The sequence below is a fragment of the Phlebotomus papatasi genome, chromosome 2, assembly GCF_024763615.1.
Source record: "Phlebotomus papatasi isolate M1 chromosome 2, Ppap_2.1, whole genome shotgun sequence".
Taxonomy (NCBI): Eukaryota; Metazoa; Arthropoda; class Insecta; order Diptera; family Psychodidae; genus Phlebotomus; species Phlebotomus papatasi.
The window spans coordinates 26,468,705-26,496,259 of record NC_077223.1 but is presented as its reverse complement, the minus strand read 5'-3'; the positions used below and the strand labels follow the sequence as shown (position 1 = coordinate 26,496,259).

The following is a 27,555-nucleotide window of genomic DNA, read 5'->3' as shown; positions in this document are numbered from 1 at the left end:
CGTATTAATTATATGAATTTCACGAATCATACTGAGCTTGCTGATAGAAGAAGTAACTCAAAGGAATTTTAGTTTTGAAAATAACCAAAATGATGCAAAATGACCTCTATCAAGGTCAAAAGGCAAAATTTTACGTAAGGAGTATTTCTCAATTGCATATAAGTATTCAGGATTTATTTAATTCCAAATTATTTGAAATTTATTGGAGAAAGTATGAAGTTGATAACAGAATAAGTAATAGAATTTTAATGATTACACGATTGGAGGTTTGACAATTTGGAATCCCGGACAAACTAATTTTGAAGTTCGGATTTTTGGTGAATTATTCGCAATTCTACAGTAGAGGAAGTCTATCAGGCGAACATTTCGTCCTTTAGACGAAAATACCGTTGAATCATTCCTAATAATGGTTTTTCAAGGTCAAAGATTAAAAAGACACTAGAGTACGCATTTATCAAGCAAATGGGGTCATGTTTGGGGTCGTTGGAAAGGTCTTGGAATTTCCGACAAAACTAAACTGGTTCTAATCGGTTTTGAATCGGTAATGAACCGGTTCTTAACCGGTAAAAAATTTTTATCTGAAAATCAATCCTATTACTTTTAAAACTATTTTGGGGGATCTTTTGAGAGATTTGTGAATCGGTTCAAATCGGTTGAGAACCGGTAAACGGTAAATTATGCGAAAGTACTTTTGCGGTATAGCATCTAAGTCACGAGTTCGAGCATTTCGCAAAGCCTGGGACGCTTTGCCACCCCTTTTATTTTTTTTTGTCAATTTTTAAGAAAGTGTTTCGAACTTTAATTTGGATTGTCCGGAATTTCGCAATGTTTGGATATTTAAATTTTACGTTAAAGGGTTACGACGTTACTTATGGTCTCTTGGCGGAAATATTTAAAGTTTATCGCAAATTAAATATTCTTAATTTTGTTGTTCTTCCAAATCATTTTGTGACAGAACTTGAGGATTTTTACGAAGGAGTCCATAAGTATAGACAGGCCATAACTAATAACTTCACGCCGTTGTAGGTAGGATTTATGATGATTTGAGAATTTATTCGAGTTGATTATAAGCAGTATTTGTCCTCTTGTTTGGTCAAGTACTTTACGATCATTATTTGCCATAACTCTTTAAAATGATAACGATATAATGTTTGTTAACTGAAAGTCGGTTTTATTTTAAAATGGACCCGTGGGTAGGATTATCAGTAATTCAAGTTGAGAAAGTTGCAAAGAGATATATGATACAATGTTTATTTCTTAACAACACAATAAAATAAATAAATGGGTTGTTAATTTTCAATTGATTGATATGATTAAAATGTGTTAACAATAAAATTTACAAGCACTAAACTACTTCTGTAAAATGTTTATTGTTTGACTATTCAGCTAAATTCGTAATAGGTCAATCATGTAGGGAATTGTAGGTGAAAATGGTGGAATAGTGTGTCAATTTCCAAGACATGGTAATTTTCATGCTCACCTGGAAGATTTTCTTGAAATGATGTGAGAATTTCTCGGAAGAATTTTCCCATCGTGCACCGATGGATAGGATAGGAAGAGAATGTGTAAAAGAAGTGTTTAGTGCCCCGAAAGAAAAATACCAAAGCCATGAGGAGGTGATTCTTATGGCAAAAGAGAGTGAGAAAGAAATTAGAATAGGGGGAGAATGCTTATAATAGTAACAATGAAATGTTGGATGGATGAGATGGTATGAAATCACCCAGAGATTCTATGTTTATCATGCCTCGTGGCTCATCACTTTTTTTTGTTCTTCCTATTCTCCTTCACCCAGAGAAATCATCCAACCACGAAGATGCTGTGGTTGATGCTGTGTGAGAAAGGGCAAGGAGAAAAGGCCTACAATTTTCCATTTGTATGCCATTCAACTAATGAATTGGAATCATCATCTTCATTCCAATCACTGTGCCATTATCATTTAATTTTATGTATTATGTGTGTAACATCAAAATGCACAATTCCAATGAAGAGCAATGCGGCATCCAATGAGACATGAGAAAATGGGAACAAACGAAATATTGATCAATTAAAATTAAATAGGAATTTACTCAACATGAAGAGACCTCCACTCTAATTCCGATAAATCACGACTAAAGTTTAGAGAGTGATTTTTGTCCCCAACTGGATGCCTTTGTGTGTTCTTTGTCCGCGGAATGGCATATATTGAGATTGATCTGTTTTCTCCCTCCCCAGGGGCAAATTCAATGAAAATTGTGGAGTTGCCCAGACGTAGGAGAGATCCTCATGAGATGAGGAATTATTGGTGAAATATATGGTTCATTGTTGGCTTGTCACACTGAACGACATTCAAAGTGTGATGTCTGTTCTATGGCCATAAATTGCTGTTGGGGAGAGTGAAAAATTGCAGCAATGGGCATGACCCAGAAAAACCCACAAAAGTCCAGTCACTCAGAACTAAGAATTCCTCCTTTTCTTTAATAATTTCGCGAATATACCAAAAAATAGAACCGTACCGTACAAAGAAAAAAAAATTGAGTAAATTGGAGAAATTAAAGCTAATCTCTTTCTTTTGGTATACGGAATCTATTACATTAAATAGTTTATTTTGTTGTACGTGTGGCATGAGATTTAAATACAAGATCATAGAGTATTTTCCTAAAGGTTACCATTTGATTCCAATTTGATCTCTATTTCTTTTCTCTTTGGCAGACATGGAGAGATCTGCTCTTGTGAATAATTGTACAACATTGTCGACACATTTATCACCACCACCACCCACATTCAGCCGCTTACCGCCCGATGGTCACGAATTCCCGCCAAATTTCAGTGATACAGAACCCACGACACAACAGACACAATCAGGGAAGTCTCCAGTGAAAACGTAAGTGAAATTTTCTTATTCACCTAATCTAGATCAAAGGGCTAGTCATCTCAGATTGTCGGTACAAGGGTCTAACATAGAGATATTGGTACAAGACATTTCTTCAGAAAATATCCCGCTGAGACTTTACAAATTCTCTACTGATATTATGCACCCTTGTGGCTTGGCTCATGATGAATAAGTGTCAATAAACAAAATAAATTCCCTTATCTTTATTTTGCTTATTGACACTTATAACTGTTATAAATTATGCAGCTTATGAAGAGCTAGGGGAATGTAGGCATGGTCCGCACATAGTGAACCTTCACTGAAAGAAATCCGAAAAAGTTAAAATAACATTCCGGAAATGTCAATTTTAGCCTGCAGTATTTATCCGAAATCGGTGTAAATATTGCCCTTTTTAGGTGTATTGTGGGTTAAAGTTACCCTTTTCCATGTTAATTTTACCCTTAAAAAGGTGTAAAATTAACATTAAAAAATGTTGATATATTTTTACACCTAAAAAGTGTTAAAGTTATGAGGAAAAAAAGTTAATCGCACCATTTTTTCTCAGTGTTCAAACAACCCTAATGTTCTCTTTGTTTGCAAAGAGCTAGTTTTTCATTTCAGTTTAGTTTAAGTTTAAGTTTATTGAAAACCACGATTTCATAGCCATAAGATAAGATAATTATTAACCTCATGAGCTGAGATGAAAAATGACGAACTAGCTCTTTGCAAACAAAGAGAAAATTCGCATTGTTTGAAGGTTCACACTGTGCGAACCATGCCAACATTCCCCTAATATTATAATCAGGGATTATTGGCGAATCAAAAATCACTAGAGTGCTCCAAAACAAAGAATTTACAAGAGTATTCTCTTTCGTGTTTTTGGGGTATAAATCAATCTGGGGTAAAGTGGGGTAATTCAGAATCATTTCTATTAGGAAATTTTGAAAATTTCACTGTTTTTGATGGGCAAAAAAAACGTGAAGAAATAATTTTAAATGTAAGCTTTGCTTTTCTTTGTTGGCTTTTTTTATGCACTTTTCCATCTGAAACAGTGGGAAAATCTCGAAATTCGGAATTAGAAAGAATTCCGAATTACCCCATTTCACCCTTTTTTAAAATCGGTTTAAAGTGGTTAGTAAATCATCTTAAAATCTTTATAAAAATGATAAAAATAAAACGAAAAATATTAATTAAAATTGTAAATTGTTAAAAGACCTAAATATTTGTAGAAGTTTATCTAATTAATTTCATTCTAGAAAAAGTTTTGTTTAATTAACTTGAAGAGTTCGTCAAAAGGATGTTCTCCTATACAAAATATGTAATAATTTTGCCAGATCGACAGTTGGATCTTTTTTAGGTTTGTCAAGAAACTGCTTAGGTTTGTCAAGAAATAACTTATCAAATTCCATTTCTTTTTACTAAAGTTGTGCTCTTTTTCGATTAAAACTTGTTTGAAAAAATAATTTTGCTCAACTCCATTGATATGGTGATAATCTATCAAAGATTCTATCTTAAAACTGATTTGGAGAGTCAAAATGGTAAACTCTTTAATAATTAAGAATTATTAAAATTATTCTAAGTCGAACTAGTATGGAACTTTTAATATTTTCCTTCGAAAATCGACATTAAATCTACCTCTGCATAGGCTCAATTTCTTGACAAACCTTGTGTGCGATGATTTTCGAAAAAATACATTACAATACTTGTCTATTCGTTCATCCGTTTCAACGTTATCAGATCTAAGCGCTAAACGGTTAAATATAGCCACTTTGAGCCTTAAGATGTCCTCTTCATAAGCTCACTTGTAACATGATCTTCGGTGTTTCACAATCTCTCTTTCTCCTCCAAAATATTTTTTTTTAGGATTTTATAGTCTAGGTCGAATTTTTGTTTACCAAAAGGTATCTATTTATTCATTTTTAATAGTTTTTTTTTAAAGATTATAGTGGAAAATAATTCTACAGTAAGTATTTCCCAAAATAATAAGAATAATTTGAATTAATTTAGAAAATTTTTGGAATTCCGGATAAACCTGAATTGGTTTTATTTTTAATTTATAATATTTTTAGTTTTCGTAAGCTTTTCTTTAATTCAAGCGCTCAAGGATGGGTCTTGAGACCATAGGGTACTTCGAGATGATCTAAGAAACCATCTAAGTCACCAATGGAGTACAGTTATTCGCATCTACGAGAGTATAAAAACATCACGAAAATCGTTTTTCTTTTTCTTCAATTTTCTTCATAAAATTATTTGTTTTGAGCATAAAGCAATGTTGGAGCACATTGACACCTTCATTTTAATTCTTATTTTTTTAACACTATTTCACATAAAAGAAAAAAGTGATAAGTCGATATCTGAACCATTTAGCTGCTACGCCAGTAAAGTTAAAGGCTGTCGATTGATAAACGAATAAAACAATCAAATTGAAAAAAGAAAAATATAGCCAAGTTATCGATATTATTATCAGTTTGGCTGCTAGGAGAGCAACATATAGATCGATAAAAGAATAAAAATTAAAACTAATAAATACATCATAAAAAAGCTTATAGAGGTCAATATTCTTCGTTTTATTGCTGAGCTTCTTCTTGGGCCAGAAATAAAACGAAACGTTAAACGAAATGACGAACTTTGAAATATTGTTATTCAATTTTTCTTGAGATACACACAATTGATTAAAATATATTTACAATAATAACACATTATAATTGAAATTGGATTTTTTAAATAACAACATCTAGGGTACAATAGCCTAATTCAGAACCTGCTTCATCATTTTTTTTTATTACTCCCTCCGTTCCGAAATAAGTCGTACGTTTGGGAAAAATTCTTGTTCCGAAATAAGTCATACGTTTGGGAAAAATAGGGATTAAGGGAAAGTTTGTTGGTATATGTTTTGTGTGTCAACAATTATCTCTTGTAAAGAACTATTGTTAATGTCCAGTACTAAAATTGGTGTCCAGTCTTGATGGTAAGTTGAGGAACGAATGTTTTAAAAATGTCTTATTTTTGGCGTTTTATTTTCAATCTAAAATAGATGCAGAATGGTGAGAGATACAGACTTGGGACCTTCGGGGGACCCCCCCATAAGTTGACCCTGGGACCATTAATATGTTCTTTATTTTGCACCCAGTCCTTTCCTTCCCCTCCAAAATCATGTTTTTTGGGATTGCTCGACAACACGTCGTACGATTTATTTTCTTCACTTCTGGATATGTTTTAGAGAAACATATAAATTGTCCCAGGGTCAACTTATGGGGAGTCCGCTGAAGGTCCTAAGTCCCTATCTCTCACCATTTTGCATCCAGATATTCGAACACATAAAAAAGGATGTTCTTTTTATTGCTCATTCTGCAAAATTTGAGCAATAAAAAATGTCATATCGGTAATAACTGTTGAGTTCTACTTGTGCATACTAAAATTTTAGAACAAATTCTAGCCTTTAATGTTAATTACAGTCCATCTTGTAGTAATTAACTATCTACCGGAGCTCTTTGAAAAAAACGCGAAAAATCGACAACTTCAACATATCGAATCCTCAACATACCATCGTGAAAGGATCCTCATATTATCCCTGAATATGGAGGATAGTTTATACACAAGATATTTGCAAATAACAAAAACATTCTCTGAAACCATTCCTTAATCCCTAATTTTTCCCCAAACGTACGACTTATTTCGGAACGGAGGGAGTAATTAATATGAATGGATTTTTGATTTATCTGGAACGCTGCCAATTAAATACAGTGGGACCTCGATAGAGTCAACTAATTATTTCCAGGCCTGTTGACTCTATTGGATTCGTTGACGCTATCGGAGTCCGAAAAAATCATTTAAAATGTGAAATATTGATATAAAGGCGTATTATTTTTATGTTTGTACTATAATTGATGAATTTAACACGATAGTAGAATATTTTATTTAATTAACCCATAAATTCTACAAAAAAGTCGTGTGTTTAGGAAAAAATGGGAGATTAAGGAATGATTTTTAAGAATATTTTCATTACTAGTAAATACACTCAGTCCAGGAATTATGCACATTTTCGGGACTGAAAAAATGCGCGAAATGGCTTTATGCATAAAGAAAATTTGCATACCCGTAGGAGATTTCTTTTTTAATGAATTTGCTTAAAAATTTTTGATTTTCTGTTGCTTATTTTTGTTTTTGATCCAATTTTTTTTTGAGATACTGATATTTTAAATTAGAAATGTAAGTTGAAATAAATTTACACGTTTTCTTTAGAAGCGTAATTTTTATGGTTGTTTATCATCATGTACATTTTTTAAAGAAGAGTAAGATCTTTAAAAAGTTCGAATAAATTTAGAAAAGTTTTTTCACTATGTTATACTCAAAAAATCTAGCATCCTGTCACGTTTTTTTGTAATTCAAGTTCATATTTTTTGTTTTTGCCATAATATTATTCACTTACAAATTAAGAATGGCTCAAAATTTCTTACATTGTGATCATAGACCTAATTAAAAAATCTTAAGACAAGAGAACTTTCAATCGGTCAAAAAGCTTAAAATCACGAAAAGAAAATTATTTTGTTGGAAAATGATTACACGGTTAATAAACCTACGAATTTTATCACAAAATTACCATGTCCTCACATAAATATTTTTTCTTGTGTTCAAAGTGTTACATTGATACACAATAAGACTGTTTTTATTTCGAAAATATCATATTAAACCATATAATATTATTAGTTCAATAATACAAGAAAAGTTGACTCTATCGGAGTCAATTTGGGTCCAAGTTGACTCTATCGGAGTCCGTAGAGTAAAAAAAATAGCTGTTTACTCTAAAGGTGTCTACACATTATGACAAATTTCTGTCAAAAGTGAGCTTCAAGAAGTGTGCATCAAAAAAATGTGCCTACATATTCGGAATGAATTTTTGACAAAAAGATGGGTTTTTGAATAAAATTTGTCTAATGTATAGCCAATTTCTTTCAAAAATCATATCCAATTCAAAGTAATTTCCATCAAAAATTTTTGAAGGAAATTACCCTCTACACATTGGAACTAATTTCATCAATGTCATTTTTGACAGAATTCTTGAAGGAAACCATTACAATTCAATATTGTTTCTCGTGAAAATTTGTTATTTTCTGACGGAAATAGTGAGAAAAGCTTGTGGTTGAGTTCCTTGGGATAGTATTTAGTGAATTTGTATGGCAAATTTTCCAAAAATGCAAAAAAAGAGTGTTGTTTTTTTGGAGATGTTGTTCCTAGTGGAATCCGATTTGAAGGAACATTTCCTCTAATTTTTCTCTAAAAATTGCCAGAAGTTAATGCATCAGTGTACAAAGCCACTGTACTGAAGAACACCTCAGGAATACACAGTTGCAATGATTTCCGTCAATATCTAGAGAAAAATTAGAGGAAATGTTCCTTCAAAGGCTGGGTTAGATTCCACCGGGAACGACATTTCCAGAAAAACACTCTTCTTTCGCATTTTTGGGAAATTTTCCACATAAATTCACTAAATACTATCTCAAGGAACTTCCACAAACATTTTTCACAATTTTTTTCAACAGAGAAATAAAAAAAATTCATGAAAAGCAATTACAAGAGCAAGAGACTTGGAAATGATAGCGATCTGTCAAGAATTTTTGATGGAAATTAAACCCAAATGTGGAGGCATTTTTCTTCTAAAATTCCTTCAAAAATAGGAATTTTTCTTTCAAGAATTCTTGAAATAATTTTTGATGAAATCAGCTCCAATATGTAGACACCTTAATGGAGATTGACTCTATCGAGGTCCCACTGTAATAGAATTATGACATAGATAAATTCAATAAATAAAAATTTAATATTGTGTTTATTAAGGAAAAATTCTGTATTCTAATAAGAAGTTGTGAAAGATTTCAATTTGTAACAGGTTCTAAATTTAAGTTAATCTATCCTCATAATGATTTTTATTCCAATATTTTAAGACTGACACAGATAGTATACAAATTTTAAATATTTTTTAAGAGTTTCTTTAACAATATTTTGTATACACAGAAAAAAATATTTTGTAAAAATGTTTGTGAATTCCCATGGGAGAGTTACAAAATGCTCGTGAATCGTATAACCCACAAACAAGTTCGTAAAAGTTTGTACTTTTTTCACAAACATTGTTCGTAACATGATCACTTGACGAACATTTTTTGTACTTTTACGAACATTTGTTCGTAAATGTTCGTAAACACACAAAAAATGTTCGTAAAATTTTGTCATTTGTTCGTAAATGTTTGTTTTCTTGTAGAACATTTTACGAACATTTACGAAGAAATAACAAAATTTTACGAACATTTTTTGTGTGTTTACGAACATTTACGAATAAATGTTCGTAAAAGTACAAGAAATGTTCGTCAAATGATCATGTTACGAACAATGTTTGTGAAAAAAGTACAAACTTTTACGAACTTGTTTGTGGGTTATACGATTCACGAGCATTTTGTAACTCTCCCATGGGAATTCACAAACATTTACGCACATTTTTACAAAATACTTTTTTCTGTGTAGGATTTTGTAATGATTACCCCTTTGATTCTGCGACTCAAAATTGTTTAGGAACACTCCTTGTGGCATTTTCTGAACAATTTCCTTTCTCTCACGTGTAGATTCTTAGAGGAGGCTCCACCTTTGCCCAAGTCAGTTCCACCTCCTCTCATTTCCCCACGAGTTTCTCAGCCGCGTCAGGAGTTGCTGCTGAAGATGGACGTGGAGAGACCACAGAATGGTACGGTGTCTCTGGTGGAGATGCGTAAGAAGTCCATTGAGAGCACTGAGACAGCACAGACTGGACGTGTCAAGCCATTTGACAGTAGTCCCAGGAAGAGTAGCCTCAATTCCATGTGGCGAAAGGATGAGCGTTCGGAGAAGAGTGTTAAGGACAAGATAGCCATGTTTTCGAATCCAGATACCACTCAGGGGATTGGTGATTTGGGCAAGAAGGGCTTCAACCGCAGCACAGAGGATTTGCTGGACAAATGTGATTATGCCAGCCATAAGAGGGTGGCTAAGAGTGAGAGTCTAACCAAGAAGGCGAGAAGTGTTGAGAATCTCGATGTAGATGATGTTCCTAAGATGAATAGTGGATGTGACGTTGAGTTGAGACCAAAGGCCAAGGTGCAACAAGTTGAAATGCCCAATTATTCATCCCTTCCACGACGAAATGGAGGTCTTGCTGGTTCTGGTCAACTGACACGTACCATTAGCTTTTCTGGGTGAGGACGGATGCTTTTGTTGCTGCCATAGGAGACATGCCATTGCATTGTGGATTTGAGGACAAACTGACAATATTTATTTTTATTCCCAGGTATGGAAGTGGTGTCTGCATGGATGACCGTCGGCGGAATTCAATCACAAACATGCTGGAAACGCGAAAGAAGTCCATGTCCAAATTGAGGGGACTCGTTATTCCGGAGCGTGTGGCGCCCGAACCTGTTCTTCTGGATCTACCTGAAATCAAGAGTGCCGATCTGCAGAAGGTGGTGAATGGATCGCGATTTTCCATGCCGGACGTGTCCGTGGCGTCTCCCGTGCGCTCCTCACACGTCGAACGGAAGATCAAGATGACCCTGCCATCGCCACCGAGCCTCGAGACGCGCTACAAGAGTATCTTCGAGGGCACTCGACGACCCCTCACAACCTCCCTCAGTCGACCACTGATGGCCACCAATGGTCATGGCGATCATGGTGATGATGAGGCTCACAAGATTCCTCCATTGACACCACCCGTGAAGCCTCCCAGGACCTCCCTGATTGTCCAGAAGACCCCACAAACTGACGACAGCGAGGACAGTGATTCAGTGGTGAGTTCGAGGATATCAACACCCGTGGGATCACCTGTTGTGCCCCATGGAGGAGCAGAGAAGCTACCTCTCACCCGGACACTCAGCTCAGAGACCAACACCTCCATCGCTAGCTCCACCACGTCCACTCTGACGTCAGGATCGGGATCCCAGGCCAGCTGCAGTTCCCTAGGGTCCACTCCGACTGTAGACATGAAAAGGCGGGTCGTTAAATCCTCTTCAAATGAGAGTGGAATCAACAGGAAGAGCATTTTGGCGTCTGCGAAAAGTCGCAGTGGTCGGGGAGATGATCACACAGCGCGATCAACTCGATATGAAGATGAAGACAGCACAGATGGGTAAGTTGGAATATGATAAGGCTATTACACTGAGAGAAATCCGAAAAAGTCAAAATAACATTCCTGAAATGTTAATTTTACCCTGCAGTATTGATCCGAAATCGGTGTAAATATTACCCTTTTTGGGTGTATTATGGGTTAAAGTTACCCTTTTTCGTATTAATTTTACCATTGGAAAGGTGTAAAATTAACATTAAAAACTGTTGATATATTTTTACACCTAAAAAGTGTTAAAGTTATGAGAAAAAAAAGTTAATCGCGCCCCCTTTTTTCTCAGTGTTGGAATATGATAAGGCTATTACACTGAGTGAGAGAAATCCGAAAAAGTTAAAATAACATTCCCGAAATGTTAATTTTACCTTGCAGTATTGATCCGAAATCGGTGTAAATATTACCCTTTTTAGGTGTATTAGGGGTTAAAGTTACGCTTTTTCATGTTATTTTACCCTGAAAAAGGTGTAAAATTAACCCTTTAAAATTTTACCCTCAAAAAGGTGTAAAATTAACATTAAAAAATGTTTTATATTTTTACACCTAAAAAGTGTTAGTTATGACGAAAAAAAGTTAATCGCACCCCCTTATTTTTCTCAGTGTTGGAATATGATAAGGCTATTACACTGGGAGAAATTCGAAAAAGTTAAAATAACATTCCGGAAATGTTTATTTTATCCTGCATTGTTGATCAAAAAACGGTGTAAATATTACCCACTTTAGGTGTATTAGGGGTTAACGTTACCCTTTTTCATGTCAATTTTACCCTTAAAAATGTGTAAAATTAACATTAAAAACTGTTGATATATTTTTACACCTAAAAAGTGTTAAAGTTATGACGAAAACAAGTTAATCGCACCCCCGTTTTTTCTCAGTGTTGGAATATGATAAGGCTATTACACTGAGTGAGAGAAATCCGAAAAAGTTAAAATAACATTCCCGAAATGTTAATTTTACCTTGCAGTATTGATCCGAAATCGGTGTAAATATTATGCTTTTTAGGTGTATTAGAGGTTAAAGTTACCCTTTTTCATGTTATTTTTACCCTTAAAAAGGTGTAAAATTAACATTAAAAAATTTTGATATATTTTTACACCTGAAATGTTCTGAGGAAAAAAAGTTAATCGCACCACCGTTTTTTTCTCAGTGTAATTACAAGTTCTTTTAGTTTTTTTTTCTTGTTTTCAAAGTAAAGTTTGAACTATTTAAAATCGATAAAATGCGATTCTTGTAGATGATTGCAAACTAAATCGAGAATATTCTTTGTAAAAAGTCCGATAATTTCCTGAACTAAGATATTTTTGATTCTAAAATCGTGAATTTAGCTCACTCGATTTGTTACTGTCTGGAAAGAATTAAAGTCCAAAATAGACTCATCCGGATTCTTTGGCGCCAATTTTTACGATTAAACGATATTAATTTAATATAACCTGAAGGAACCCACGGGGAACCCGGAGAACTCATACATTTTTTCAGGGAAGTCACGGGGTACATGGAGAACCTGGGAAAACCCGTGTATTTTTTTTTAGGGAATCCGGGGAACAGATGCCTTTTTTCAGGGAAGTCGGAGAATCCATATATTTCGGAGAACCGGAAACTCGAACCACTTTGCTTACTTACATTCAGAAAAATAATCGAGTAAAACTTACTCGAATCGATGTTGAATTAATTTTCGTTGTGATTTTCGATTAACTATATTTTAGAATTGATTTTACTTCTATTTAGGTGTAATATTCGGAAGAGTTGTTTTAACTTTTTTCCCTAAAATTTACATGACAAAAGAGTGTTAAGTAACTCTTTTTAAGAGCGAAAATAATTCTTTTCAAGAGTTGGAAAAAAATCTTTTTTAGAGTTAAAATAACTCTTTCAATTTTTTTTTATTTTATCATTTTCTTTATTAATATTTTCTTGACCTCAAGTTCCCTATGTTCCGAGCGAAATATCACGTATGATGCACGCACCGCACATGTTTTCATGAAACACTGTTAGGCATATTTCTAGTTGATGTTCCATATGAACTTTGTCACACGAAAATCTTCTTGACTGAAGTATATTATTAAAATGAAAACACTTAAGCATATACTTCAGTCGAGATGAAATTTTATATCGAAAAAGAGTAATAATTACATCGATATCTGACGAATTAATTCAAATCGCACGAAGAGTTGTTTCAACTTATGTTACTAAAATTCACAACGAAAAAGAGTAATAAAAACATCGATATTCGTAGAGTTAATTCAACTCTGCCATAGAGTTGTTTAAACTTTTTAGGTTTTTTCATGAATGAATTACCCGGATAACACGTTTCGGGAAACTCGAGGTAATATGGCCAGAGAAAAGTAATATGGCCAGAAAACCCATGGAGAATTCAGGGAACCTACGGGAAATCCGACAAACCCATACATTTTTCAGGAAACCTAGGAAATCGATACATTTTTTCTGAGAACTCGAGAAACCAGGAACTTGAGCTTTCCTGATTAATTATGAGTTACCTGGGTAATTCGAGGTAGTCGGGCCAGGGAACCTATGGGGATCCAAAGTAGACTACAGGGGACACATGGGGAACCTGAGGAACTCATACACCTTTTTAGGAAACTCATGGGGATCACGGAAAAGCCATATATTTTTCATGGAACCAAAGAACCTATGTTTTTTTCGAGGAACGCAGGAAATCGTGCTGCATTGATTATTGGGTAGCCGAGTAACTCGTTTCGGATAACTCATATCGAGAAAGTCGACCTAATCTGACCAGGGAACCTATGGGTAGCCCAAGGAACTCATATATATTTTTTTTACGGAAATCTAGGCAATGAACAACCCATACACTTTTCCGAGAACTCACGGGGATCTTGGAAAACCTATACATTTTTCTAGGTTCCCTGAAATCTAATCTAGGGAACATAGGGAATTGATATTTATTTTGGGGAACTCGAGTCATTCTGACTTTTTATGAGCTACCCATTGTTTGTAACAAAGAAATGCTGTTCAGTATTTGCGATTTTTTCTGAGAAGTCCGAAAAGATATGAGCCAAAGACGTCAAAGACTTCTTGATGTTTTTCGACCAATTATAATTTGAGTATTATCAGTTCTGGTAAGTATCGAGAGAAGAAACTGGTAAGATAATATAGGTTTTCCAAAGCTTTCGGCCTGTGTTGCAAGTTTTTCTCAGTGGTTGTAGTCGCACAAAGAAATTCCTAAAATGACAGACAGCATAGGAAAGCTTGGATCCCGAGCTGAAAGCTTTGGGAAAACCGTTTTTTCTTATCTGCCTTTTCCCCCGAGGCTTCCCGAAGACTTATTTGTTAGGAATCAGACTACCTTCTAATAATGCCCAAAATAGTTATATAATTGATGATATGGTCTTAAAATTAGAAGGGAATAATGGTTCTAAGTTATTTAGCGAATTCTTTTTGGACAAGAATTATTGTATATGTTAATGAATTCTTTTCAACTTATTTATCATTTTTTATATAATTACCGGTTTTTAAACGAATCAAGTCGATTTATAGAAAATCAAAATCGATTTATTGAAAATTTAAAATTCATTATCGGTTTGTAAACGATTGGAACCTGATCATAGCAAGGGTTCAGACAGGATTTTTGAAAGAGGGGGGGGGGGGGAATTTGAAATTATGTTTTATTTGATAAAAGAGATAAAGTTTCTTTCAAAATTCGCAAGAATATACAGTAGACAGACTCTCTCAAATTCGGGCATTTGGGACCGAAATGTCAACTGAATTAAAGAGAAATTCGGGCAGCAAATTGTTTAAAATGCAAAGATTTTTTGTTCATCTGCATACTCATATTGAGTATATATGCACAATCCCATTATAAATTTTATGAAAACATCTTAATAATGCAAAATCACATCAAAGCTAAGGCAAATCATGGCAAATTTGAGCATATTTGCTTCATTTGATAATCATAATCGAACTTGAAAAATGTCAACAAACTTTTTTCGAATTTAACTGCCGCCCGAATTATAAAGTAGCCCGATCTTAAAAGAGCCGAATTAGAGTCTACTGTAATATCGTCAGCTCAGAATAAGAAACGAACAACTCGCAGTAGACAAATTTTACAAGATAAAGATTTGAAGCTGATTTTTGCGGATTTTTGAGATTAGAAATCTCTATAACTTTTGAAAATAATCAACTCCCTGGTGTAATATTCACAGGAAAGGTAGAGGGTATAAAGAAGTATCAAAAAAGCGAATAAAACGATTTTTGGAAAAAATAGAGTTGTTCGATTTATATTCTGACAAGTCGATATGAAACCGATTTTGATTATTTTGGGCAGATGTGGATAGCTTTAAAGATTTTCTAAGAGCTTTTTAAAACAATATTGTGGACATTGTGGCGATTGTGGCTTTATTTAAGAAAAGTTGATCAAAAACTTCCTCAAAGTCCTACCAAAAAGAATTTGACGTTTTAGTGTTATCCTGTGTTCCTTTAAAAGAAAAATAAGCATATAAGTCCATTTTTAAATCAAATTAAACGATTTTGGTTTTTTGGTGCATCTTATAAGATGCAATAAAAGAGATTTTTAGCTAGTAAAGGCGCATTTTTTTTTGGTTTTTTATATTTTTTAAATAGTGTATAGGGGATAATAGCCATCCCTGCTTCTTCCTTGTTTCTCCCTGGGTTCAGACTTATCCAAAATTTCAAGACCTTTCTAATGAATTCGTACTTAACTCAGTTGGTTCAGAAATACGTTCTGTAGAGCCTTTCAAACGTTTAACTTTGAAAAATTTGCAATATTTTGACAATATTTTTTGTGATAAGAAAAATAAAACAATAATTAAATCACGTTTTAGAAGAAGGCAACAGAAAAACTGTCTTTTAGCTTACATTACTTGCAAATTCCGTGCTCTAAAGACAGTTTTTAATTGAATTTCTTCGCTATAGGTACGATGAGGATGAGATTAAGCGGCCAAAGCCTAAAATTCGCAATTCTCTGACGAATGGCAAAGCCAATCAGCCTGACCATCAGATGATCAATTACAAGCTTGTGGATACGAGTGATATTCCCAGTATTGTCGATCGGGTGATAAATGTGGCAACTTTTGTGGAAGTTGTGTCCGATTCTGAGGAGGTGATTCCAAAAGTTGAGTCAGTGAAGAGTCTGGAGGTGGAAAAGAATGTATTGGATCCCATACGGAGACTCAATCACTCCTCTTCCGACGAATTGTCTGATGGCAATGAGATGAATGAGGTGGCTAAGTGGGTGAGAAAGGAGGCGGCCAAGACGATTGAGGAACCCACTGAATTGGTCAAGAATGTGATTAGTGTTGAGCCACGGGCAAAGGATAAGGGTGATGAGATTGTTCCTACAACACGGACAATTCCCAAGAGTCTCAGTGAGCAGAAGAAACTGTCCACGGCGGACATTCGGAGGCAGTTTGAGAGTAAGAGTTCAAGCAGTCCCTTCGTGCCATCGCCAACACGACAGACTGCTGCACCCACAACACCCACAAATAGGGATAAAGTCATTAACTACCACGATCGCTTCTCCTCTTGGGAGTCCGTGGCATCAAATTCATCGTCTGGCGTGTCTTCAATGCCAGCCAGGAGCATTCAGAGCAACGGCAGTGAGACTATGCAGAGTACTCCGACAGATTTTGGTAGTTTCTCTTCTCTGGGCAGCAGTCACAGCCTGATCACGGCTCAGGATTTGCAGTTCATCATTGAGGAGGCAGATCCTCCTCTGCAGACTCACGAGGCATTTGTTGTGGTGCTGCAGAGAGATTCACCAGAATGCAGCATTGGTATCACTTTGGCTGGTGGGGCAGATTACGAAGCAAAAGAAATCACAGTGCACAAGATCCTGTCCAATTCGCCAGCAGACAAGGATGGCCGGCTCAAGAAGGGCGACAGGATTTTAGCCATCAACGGACTCAGCATGCGAGGATTAACTCATCGGGAGTCTGTAACTGTTCTCAAGGTATTTTCCGAGATTTCGACAAGTTGAAAAGAATCTAAGTAGTCTTTGGTTTTTTTCTTAGACTCCGCGACCGGAAGTCGTTGTCGTGGTCACGAGATCTCCTAGCGTCTCGGCATCAGCACTTACAAAGACCAAGAGATCTTCTCTTGGCTCCCTGACATCGCTCACGGAGAAGGAAGCACCCGAAGTGGGCGAGCCGAAGCTCAAGAGCTTTCACAAGGCATCGCGATCCCTTGATCTGGACATCATGGTGAATGAAGGTGAGTATTAATTTGCTCTCAACATCTGGGAGGCTTCACTTGCAATCACTTAATTTTTTTATTGTCGCAGCAGATGTCGCCACTTCAAGGGAATCTCTCAAGGAAGAGAATGGGATTAAAAGCCCTCCAGTGATTTCCAGTGGAATTTCAAGTAAGTAATTTTGAGAAATTTACAAAGGTGTTGTTTTTTGACGCTGTTTGTCGGTCTGTTGTTGTGGAGCAGCCTGAGCTTTGTAGGTCATAAAAACATTTATCTTCTTAATTTTATGGACCAAGCTTCAACGTATTCCCATCTTTTTGCCAACACGCGGAAAGATTGAGTTGATTCTCGAAAAGCTCAAGAACTCTCTTTTCCATCTTCTTATCCTGAATCCCAGGTTTTCGGCTACTTTGGGCTATTTCCTCCTAGCTTCTGAGCAACAGTCTTGAGTTCCTTGAAACGAATTATAATCTTCCGGACAGATGAACGAAACACTTCCCGGTCAATTTCGTGATTTCAGTATAACTCGCATTTGGATTTTTGAGATTATTGTCACCTTTTAATTTTTGCATACTCTCCATTTTTTGCAATAACTCAGCCAAAAATCAATATTTTTTAATAAGAACTTCACCAAAAGGAAGCTGATTAAATTCTCTTGAAATGACAACAAAAAAAAATAAAATTCAAAGCCTACTGTGGTTAACTTCATGTCAAGTGTTGGGGAAAATTTTTCTTCGACACGTTTTAATCATCACTATAATATACTATAATAATGTGTTTTGTTACTTCCTGATCACGAATATAAGGGCAGCTAAGTAACGTTCCCGGCTAAGTAACATTAGGCCCCTATAGCATCGAATAGACTCAAATTTTAGTATGTTATAACTGAGCCTTACGGTGCTATCACACTAGGATTTTCACAATTTAAATTCAAATTCAATTGAGCCAATTGAGCATTATAAGATTTCTAGAATTTACTTGAAAATTCTCACAGCCAGGACACATTTTGCAAGAAATTTGCTCAATTTTAAATAGTGCCGCGAGATTTTTGGAATGACTCCAGAAAATGTGTGATAGTACATAAAATGTCTTATAAGTCACTTATCTGTTATTCAGACGGATCTCCAAAGCCAGAAGGAAGATTTGTAGTGAAAAGGCTGATGAAGGTACTCTCATACATCTTGTTGAAAATCTGTGTGAAGTCATATAAACAGGAGATTTCTTGGCACAATAATGGCTTTGGAGGAACTTAGCAAATTACTCCCGATACTGATGCTTCACTCGCGTACAAGTTTATCACTAAATTACTGTACTTATCTTATTTTTTGGCCACAAATAATAATAATTATTTACGAGTAAATAAATTTAATAAGAACAATTTGGTTTAAAAGGCTACTTGTTTAATTGCAATAAAATTGAAATTAATGAGCAATTTTAACACTTTATTTTGCTGAATTCAAATTTAATTCAGCAACCAGATTTATGCTATTTTAGCATATTTAAACATGTTTTGGTGGGCCAAGTATTAGTTTATATTAATAAATAAGCGAAAATCTATCATTCAAAATATTTTTAATGTAAAATAACGCATAGGAACAATTCATCTGAAAATTAAATTGAATTTACAAATTGAAAAAATCCTAGTGTAATAGAACGATTGGGACTTTCGCTTAAGAAAAACTTAATGCCTACTGATGTACAGATCCCCCTGACCCGAACTAGAAGAGCTCAAACTTTTTTTTTCATAAAATGACTCTAGCTGCGGTTCTGATTGTCCGAATTTGATCAATGAGGGCGTTTTGGAAAGCTCTCGTAAAATACTGTATCTCTTTCTACATCGGAAGTTCGTAAAACCACCGCTAGGGGCGCTATTACTAAAAAAGAACATTTTCCAAATTTCTAATTATCTCCGGCCCTATAGCACGGATCGAGCTGAACTTTTAGTATGTTATCTTATTGGCTTGTACCCCATTAATGACCACAGACTTAGAATAGACAAAACTTTAAGACTCAAGCAAGGCCTGCAAGGAGCACCGGCTACGCAACTCAGCCGAACTACCTCCAATGGTCTGCCTACCTTCCTAGGCCCTTGTTTAGCTAGGTGCCAGGTCACGGAGACCCATAGTAAGTCCATTCCTCGGTATCCGAGAGAGGTACTCAAAAGCTGCACTTTATATTTGTCAATCCAAAAAAAAAACTTTAGTCGCTCGGATAGTCCTGAGTTGATCCGAGCTTTAAGGAGTCAAAGTTGAAAAATTGACCGGCCTGTAACACCGGTTCTAATTAATATTTTGACCTCAATATTTGTCTGAAGGTTCATCTCGAAGAATAATTTCTGAAGATAGTTCAAAATTCCACCACTTGGTGCAATAGCGTAAAAACTCAAACTTTATTACAGCAGAGCCCCGGTATAGGCCATCGCTCTATAGTCCACAATTTATCGACCGTTGATTTCAGAACACTGATTTCAAGTTAGGTTATGTTTTTTAGTACGCGACATGCAATGTTGTCATAATTATTTTAATATTTTTGGCAAACTTTATTGTGTATTTGTGATAATTGTGATTCATAATGAAGAGAGCGAGGACAACTACCACAATCGCAAAAGAAAGTGGAAGCCGTCGAGCAATTTCAATACTACAAGTCGTTGATAATTTTAAAAAATGACATGGACTATAGTACGACCCAAGTGTCAAATCTGGAACCAAATATGGCCTATAGCGGGACTCTACTGTATCTCAAAAAGCGGCATGGGAATCGGAATAATTAAATCGGAGATATGAAGGGTCAAATTCACGAAATTCAAACCGCTTCCATGCAGTCTAAATTTGGTACATTTCCCTTACGCTGAAAAAAAATATTTCGTATAATTGTTTATATATACAGTGAGTGTCAATAGTTTGTTGCCTAATGGATGTTTGAGAAATCAAGTGAAAAAAATGATAGAAAAAAATACTTTTCCAAATTTTTCTTTTTGCAGATGAGTTCCTTGTAATCCGTAGATATTATTTATAGTTTTCAAAAAAAATAATTAATTTTATTTCATATCAAAAATAATTGTTTTCCAAAAGTTTGTCATTTTTGAAAAATCAAAAGTTTGTTGCCTCATTAAAAAAACTAATTCAAAATGGTGAAAACGTGCAACCAACTTTATGTAAACCGGTTACATTTTGAGCTTATGTCATTTGATAGGCAAATGGTGGATTTGTACATTTTTAAGGCTGTCAATGGTAAATATATAGGTGTAAAAGTGATGATAAATAACAAGAAATAATCAGTTTTTTGATAATTCATAATTTAGGTTATAATGGCAAATTACAAAAAGTTGAAAGGTGGGATATTGTCCAGAGATACTGCTGAAAGGAATCGGCGTCGCTTAATTGCCAAATTTTATGGAAATTCATGAAAAGTTAAACATAAAATGGTCAAATATTATAGTTATGAGGCACGAGTACATCTGAAAAACGCTACTGGTAGACCTAGGGTTTCGACTCAGAAAGTCGATAACCGCATTCTAGGTATCTCTGATAGTAACCCCATGATGTTTGCTTCAAAAATTCAAAGTCGGCTGGTTACAGAAGGCATACAGGCTCCAAATGTTTCGAAAATCAAACTCAAAATGAAAGAAAATATAAGAATAGGTACTTGGCTCGCAAGATTCCATTGGTAAGCAAAACCAAACTGCGTAAGAGGTTGTATTTTTACGTTTTTAGCATGCTCCAAGTGAATTTACAACCTTTTAACCAGATTGGTTTTGTTTACCAATGGAAACCTGGAAACCAAGTAATTATTCTTACCACTTTCATTCAATTGCGGTTGGTTTTGAAGCCTGTATGCCTTCTGTAACCGGTCGACTCTGAATTTTTGAAGCAAACATCATGGGGTTACTATCAGAGATACCTAGAATGCGGTTATCGACTCTCTGAGTCAAAACCCTGGGTCTACCAGTAGCGTTTTTCAAATGTACTCGTACTTCATCACTATAATATTTGACCATTTTATGTTTAACTTTTCATGAATTTCCATAAAATTTGGCAATTAAGCGACGCCGATTCCTTCCAACAGTATCTCTGGACAATATCCCACCTTTCAACTTTTTGTAATTTGCCATTGTAACCTAAATTATGAATTATCAAAAAACTGATTATTTCTTGTTATTTATCATCACTTTTACACCTATATATTTACCATTGACAGCCTTAAAAATGTACAAATCTACCATTTGCCTATCAAATGACATAAGCTCAAAATGTAACCGGTTTACATAAAGTTGGTTGCACGTTTTCACCATTTTGAATTAGTTTTTTTACTGAGGCAACAAACTTTTGATTTTTCAAAAATGACAAACTTTTGGAAAATAATTATTTTTGATATGAAATAAAATTAATTTTTTTTTTTGAAAACTATAAATAATATCTACGGATTACAAGGAACTCATCTGCAAAGAGAAAAATTTGGAAAAGTATTTTTTTCTATCATTTTTTTCACTTGATTTTTCAAACATCCATTAGGCAACAAATTATTGACACTCACTGTATGTTTGTGAATAACTGGAGACTAACGAAATGCTCATCAATAGTATGAAATACAACGATTTTTTATTCATCTGCATACACATATTGAGTTTACATACTCATTATATATCGTAAATTGCATGAAAATCCCTTAATAATGCAAAATTACATCAAAACTAAGACAAACCATGCTAAATTTGAGCATATTTGATTCATTTGATAATCATAATAAAACTTGAAAAAATGACAACAAACTTTTTTCAAATTTAACTGCTGCCCGAATTAAAAAGTTGTCCGATCTTAAAACAACCGAATTAGCGAGAGTCTACTATATAAAATGCATTAAAAACTTCGTAAAAGTCTGTACTGTTTTTTCACAATCTTTGTTTACGAATATTTGTTTCTAAATGTTCGTAAATACAGAAAAATGTTCGTAAAATTTTGTCATTTGTCTGTAAAGTTTTGCCAGGTAAACGTAAATATACGAGCAAATGTTTGTAAGAGAACAAAAAATGCTCATCAAGTGATTACATTACGAAAAATGATTGTGAAAAATTACGAACTTTTACGAACTTTTTAATTGGTTACACGATTGACGAATATTTTGTAAGTTCCCAACAGGAATTCATAAACATTTTATGAACATTTTTCGATTTGTGTGTGTACATTTCTTGTTTATTTATACATAATATTTCTTTTATTTTTAGGATATTAATATTTTTCTTTGTTCTTGCTTAAGAAACTACAAGAAATATTTTGACAAATTTAAATCCTTATTAATAGGAATGGAATTTTGTGATAATTTCATCAAATATAAGCTATATTAATGAGTTTGCGCTTGCACCGTTTGCACAGAAATTTTTAATAAGTTCGCTTAAAATCCTTTATTTTTCTCATTGAAGGAAAATTTATCAATTGCAGTACAATACTCTTTTCGTTCTACTGAACTTTTGCTCTCTTGGTGAAATATTAAAAAGTTTTGCAACTTTGCGATTTATTGTTCAGAATAGAACTTTGTTGAATTTATTCAGAGCGGAATTAAGAGAGAGAAAAAAATGAATGAATATTCATGAAATTCTATGAATATGAATACTGTTTTGTATGAGGAATTTCAGGAAGATTCCCTTAATTTTAATTAACAAAACCTCCTTTTTCCCAGCAGCTGCAAAACTGGGCAATGGGACTGTAGATGCAGATGACAAATTGGCGTCATCATTTGTGAAACTCCGGACTGTGCCAAAGGGATCACGTGAAGTGGAAGTGGTGAAGGATTCCTGTGGCTTGGGCTTTTCCATTGAAGGTGGATTCGATTCGCCACTGGGAAATCGTCCGTTGCTGGTGAAAAAAGTCTTTATGGGTGAGTTGATATGTGATTAATTGTCCTGTTTGTGAAATTAATCTGTTGCCTTGGTGCGGGCTGAAGGTGGTGCTGCCGAAAAGTCCGGAAAGGTGAAAAATGGTGATGAAATTGTTGGTATTAATGGATTTTCAATGGCAACTGTTAGCCGTGTTGATGCCTGGAGCTACATGAAGAGACTGCCAATTGGACCAGTTAAGATTGTTCTGCTGTAGTCATTCCGGGTTAGCATGTTTTTGTCGGGAGGAGTTTCGTTGAGCAAGGAAATATTTTATGTGCAATTGAGATAAATTTTCACGTTATTATTTATACATAGGGAAAATCGTATTAGTGATTAATTTGTCCTGCAAGGATATGAAGAAATTTTTATTGAAAAAAAAATCAGACACTCCTCTGACGCCAAGATACTTTCTCTTTGGAGCGCATTTTATTTAGCAGCACTGATAAAGAAGAAAATACATCGAGTTCTGCTCGGATTTGTTTGTCAAGCATGAAAATGAATCCTGATGCAGATGAGAAAATTTGCCATAAAACAATTGATTTATTTTTTTGAATGATTATATTCCTATATTTCTGCTAACTCTATCAATAGGTACTTTCGCACTCTCATTTGTATGAGACTTTCTGCAAAAAAAAGAAAACGGTAAAAGATCTTCTCAATTATGTTAATTCCTTGAAGTATTTTGAAATAAAAGAAAAATCCTGTCGATAAATCTTCCAAAAAAAAAGTCAGATATTCTTTAGTGACGATTTCTTGCCTATTTGTTGATGTTATTATTTGTTTTGTTTTTGGTTAAAAAAAAAAAAAGAAAAAGGAAAGAAGAAATCCTGCAGAAAGAAGTTCGTCGAAACGAAATGTGGTACTTAAGAATGAATCATTGCGCGAAATTCGCCTTTATTTTTTTTGTATTCTCATCTTATTAATCCGATACTATTATATTGATAAATAATTAACTGTAGGTATTACCCAACTATTTTTATATTCAATTCCAATGTGCTTTTGTAAATATTTGATGAGAAAATAAAAAAATGATGAAAGTTTCAAGTATACTTATTTTGTTCTAATTGCACCGTATTCCTTAAAAATCGCTTCAGAGGTTATGAAGGGTATCAGATATTTTTTTTAATCAGGGTATTGCTCGAAGCACCACAGAGAGGACATCTGTGCTTTGACTTCCTTCGTCGAACAAATTTACTTCGTAGAGCATTGATTCCTAGAGTCAATTCTTGACTATGCGTTATTTTGTATTAAAAATGAATTGATTTGATAAATTTTCATTAAATTAGTGATGAAATGGATGAAACAATGCTTAGTCCACGAAAACATGCAAAATATGCTAAAACAGCATAAATGTGGTAACTCAAATTAATTTGAATTTGACCACATTTAGCAAATTAAAAGAATATCGATCCGATGTAACAGAAAAGAAACGGAAATACTGAACCTCTCATGATTTTCACGATTTTATTCTCTATGACTTGTCGAGGATGAATGTTATTTTTGTCAGGTATCGAATATAATAGGGAAAATCACGTACAGACTAGGATGCATGCAGTGCACTTAAACTTGGATTACAACTTGTGGTGTTAAACTGACCATTTAACTTCATTTTCCCTGCCAAATGTTATACCTGAGGAAAAAGACATTCATCCTCGAAACATTGTAGAGAATAAAATTCTGGTAATCAATAAAAGTTCAGTCTTTCCATCTATTTACTATTTCAGCAAATCAACATGTTAAAAACCAGTGATAAGCCCAGATAAGCTTATGGTAGCTGAGATTCTTTACAGGTGACCTCGAAATGCGTGCAACTCGGGGTGCTTGCAACTCGGAATACGTGAAAATTCGATTATGAGTTGAATTTTGGGGGTAAAGAATCGCGTCGAGCAAACGGTTCTCGGGCACCGAAATGGATAAAATTGGCATTCCAAGTTGCAAGCACCCCGAGTTGCACGCATTTCGAGGTCGCCTGTAAGGAATCTCAGCTACCATAAGGTTATCTGGGCTTATCACTGGTCATTTTCTATTTTAAATAGTCTGAGTGGGGAAGGCCAATAAAAGAAAAAAAGTTCATTGAAATCGGTTAATAAATATTAAAGATAGAGTCCGGTCCATATGGATATAGTAAGGGTCAGGGTACAGTGAGTTGGAGTAGAGACGGATGGGACCTATTATTAGAAAGATTTTGATTTCAGATACAATATATGCTACAATTTCATCAAAATCGCTTCATAAACACCAAAAATATGGTCCGGTCGAGACATTTTTTTGGTTATAGCTCAGGTCAGGGAACATCGAGGGAGGAGTGCGACCCCCCATTGGAAAGGTCTCGATCTCAGCTACAACATACTAAAATTTAAAGAAAAAGCATCGTCTAGTTTTCGAAATATTCGAGAATGTTATTGTTAAATTTTATTGTTGTCAGAAAAGTAATATTTTCAACCATATTGTTCTCATTAAATTTACTTACTTGTAATTAATATTAATCTTCGTCGAAAAAATGTGTTAAAACACTCCAGCCTTTGCGGAATGCTCGAACTCGTGACTTAGTTGTTATACCTCAAAAGTACTTTTGCATCATTTACCGTTTACTGGTTTACAATTTATTTGAACTGATTCATATATCAAGAGTTATACGCTCTCTAAAACTTTTTTTTAAACTTTTTAGCTTGAAAAATCGTTATAGGAATGATTCAACGGGATTTTTGTATAAGGACGAAATGTCTGCCTAGGTATTCTCTAAAATATATCCAAAAATGAAAAAGTTGCACGACGCGTTTTCTAGAAATCCCAAATAAATCTGACTTGATGACGAAGCGGAGAGGTGGGGGAAAAATGAGGGGCATGATATTAATGGTCCCTCTAGGTCGACTTATGGAAGGGGTCCCCTGGAGGTCCCAAGACTCTATCTCTTACCTTTTGGCCACTAGGCATGGTAACGGCCGGACGAAAATAATATAGGGGAAAGTGCCCAGCCCATGCTTTGCACGGTTCCAAGCTTTATGATGACTAATTTTTTCCTATGTTTCTAGATAAATGTGACTGCGCAATATATTTTAAATATAAGACACTTTTTCTTAGTTTTTAAAATATGGGTTCGATGAGTCACATTTATTGAAAAACATAGGGAAAATTATTCATTATGAAGCTTGGGACCGTGCAAAGAATGGGCACTTTCCCCTACTTACTTATTACTCTGAAACGTGAAGATATGCTGGTCCTTAGGGATCAAAGGTGGAAATTTTGGGGGGTGAAAAAAACGATGGATTATATACTGCTCTTTCTGTGGAGTTCGAGCAGTAATGATAGATTTAATAAAATTCATTAGTGATTAACTTGTAATAAGTAAAGCAGAGAATACATGCTCCCATGCTCTATCAACAATAAATATTCCGTTCTCGAAACGTTGTTCAGAGGTAGTATCAATAAACCAAGCGAACTGATCGCTGCTGATCTTTGAGAGGCGAATGTTGAGACCAACCTATGATCCAGTAAGGGAAACGGTTAGTGGAGAGTACCGTATTCGGGATTACGGACGAACCATGAGCTGGAAGTGATCTATGATGGTCCAGATATTATGACCACCATCAGAGTTATCAGAGTACGTTAAATCAGTTGGTTTCGCCATATCTAATGCCAGCGTAAAGAATGTCTAGACTAGAAAGCTACTAAAGAGTGAACCTGAAGGAACAAGAATAAGAGGACGTCCCAGAAAATTGTGGAAGTTTTCTTAAACAGCTGATGGTGCTCAGGTGCTTGGAGAGCTGGAGAATAAAAGCCAGGACTGAAGAAGGTTAGTACGAGAAGCCTAGTCTCTTAAAGGGATATTTTAACCATCTAAATAAGTTAGTAAGTGAGATCCTTATATCGGGAGTAATTCGCTAATTTCCTTCTAAGTCACTTGCTGCTTCTTTGTTGTTTTTTACCAAGCTTTCAGCTTACGAAATCCACCAGTTTAATCAAGATTAGGTTTTAATTTTGATTTTTTCTATCTTTACCAAATTTAATTCGTATCAATCCAAAATCTCCCGACATTAACAAATTTAACATATAGTTCTCGAATTTTATTGAGCAATTAAAATTAAAAATATAATTTGAAAAATGGTATTTTATTAAAATTTTAACTCTAAAAGTATGCAAAAGTCATGAAAAATACATTTCTTTTGGCTTTCTAAAACAGGATACGCTTTCTTAATTGAGAACACTACAAATTTTATCATTTTAATGCAAATTATCTTCGAATTTAACACTGTTTGGGCACCTTTGGATAGATAAGTAAATAGCATATGGGATAATAAAGAACAACAGGGCATATTTTCCTAGGAATTTATTTTTACTAGTAGATTGCCTGTATCGTATAAGAAAATGTATAGAAAAGAATCTTATAAACGGATATACTTCTTGATTACCCTTGAAAAATGTTTTTAATCGATACTTCAGTGGTTCAGTTAGTAAGTTTTCTTCCAAATACCAGTTTTGAAGAGAGTAAACAGTTTTACTATTTTACAATTTTCAAACTG

The 27,555-nt window shown here is 34.6% G+C and overlaps 1 protein-coding gene across 4 annotated transcripts in view; it reads left to right on the top strand.

Annotated features, from left to right (window-relative positions):
- Nucleotides 1-24,084, top strand: part of LOC129803179 (uncharacterized) — a 123,104-nt gene extending 99,020 nt beyond the window's left edge. The window contains exons 3-10 of one of the 4 annotated variants that reach the window (XM_055849560.1): nt 2,689-2,860; nt 9,460-10,065; nt 10,158-10,991; nt 15,888-16,923; nt 16,985-17,183; nt 17,254-17,334; nt 22,840-23,034; nt 23,101-24,084. In XM_055849560.1, coding sequence (XP_055705535.1) covers nt 2,689-2,860; nt 9,460-10,065; nt 10,158-10,991; nt 15,888-16,923; nt 16,985-17,183; nt 17,254-17,334; nt 22,840-23,034; nt 23,101-23,249 — 3,272 coding nt within the window. In that variant the 3' untranslated portion in view covers nt 23,250-24,084. Of the gene's footprint in view, nt 1-2,688; nt 2,861-9,459; nt 10,066-10,157; nt 10,992-15,887; nt 16,924-16,984; nt 17,184-17,253; nt 17,335-22,836; nt 23,035-23,100 lie in introns of all 4 variants that reach the window. The other 3 variants (XM_055849561.1, XM_055849558.1, XM_055849559.1) reach the window with 3 other exon arrangements.
- Nucleotides 24,085-27,555: the final 3,471 nt, after the last annotated feature.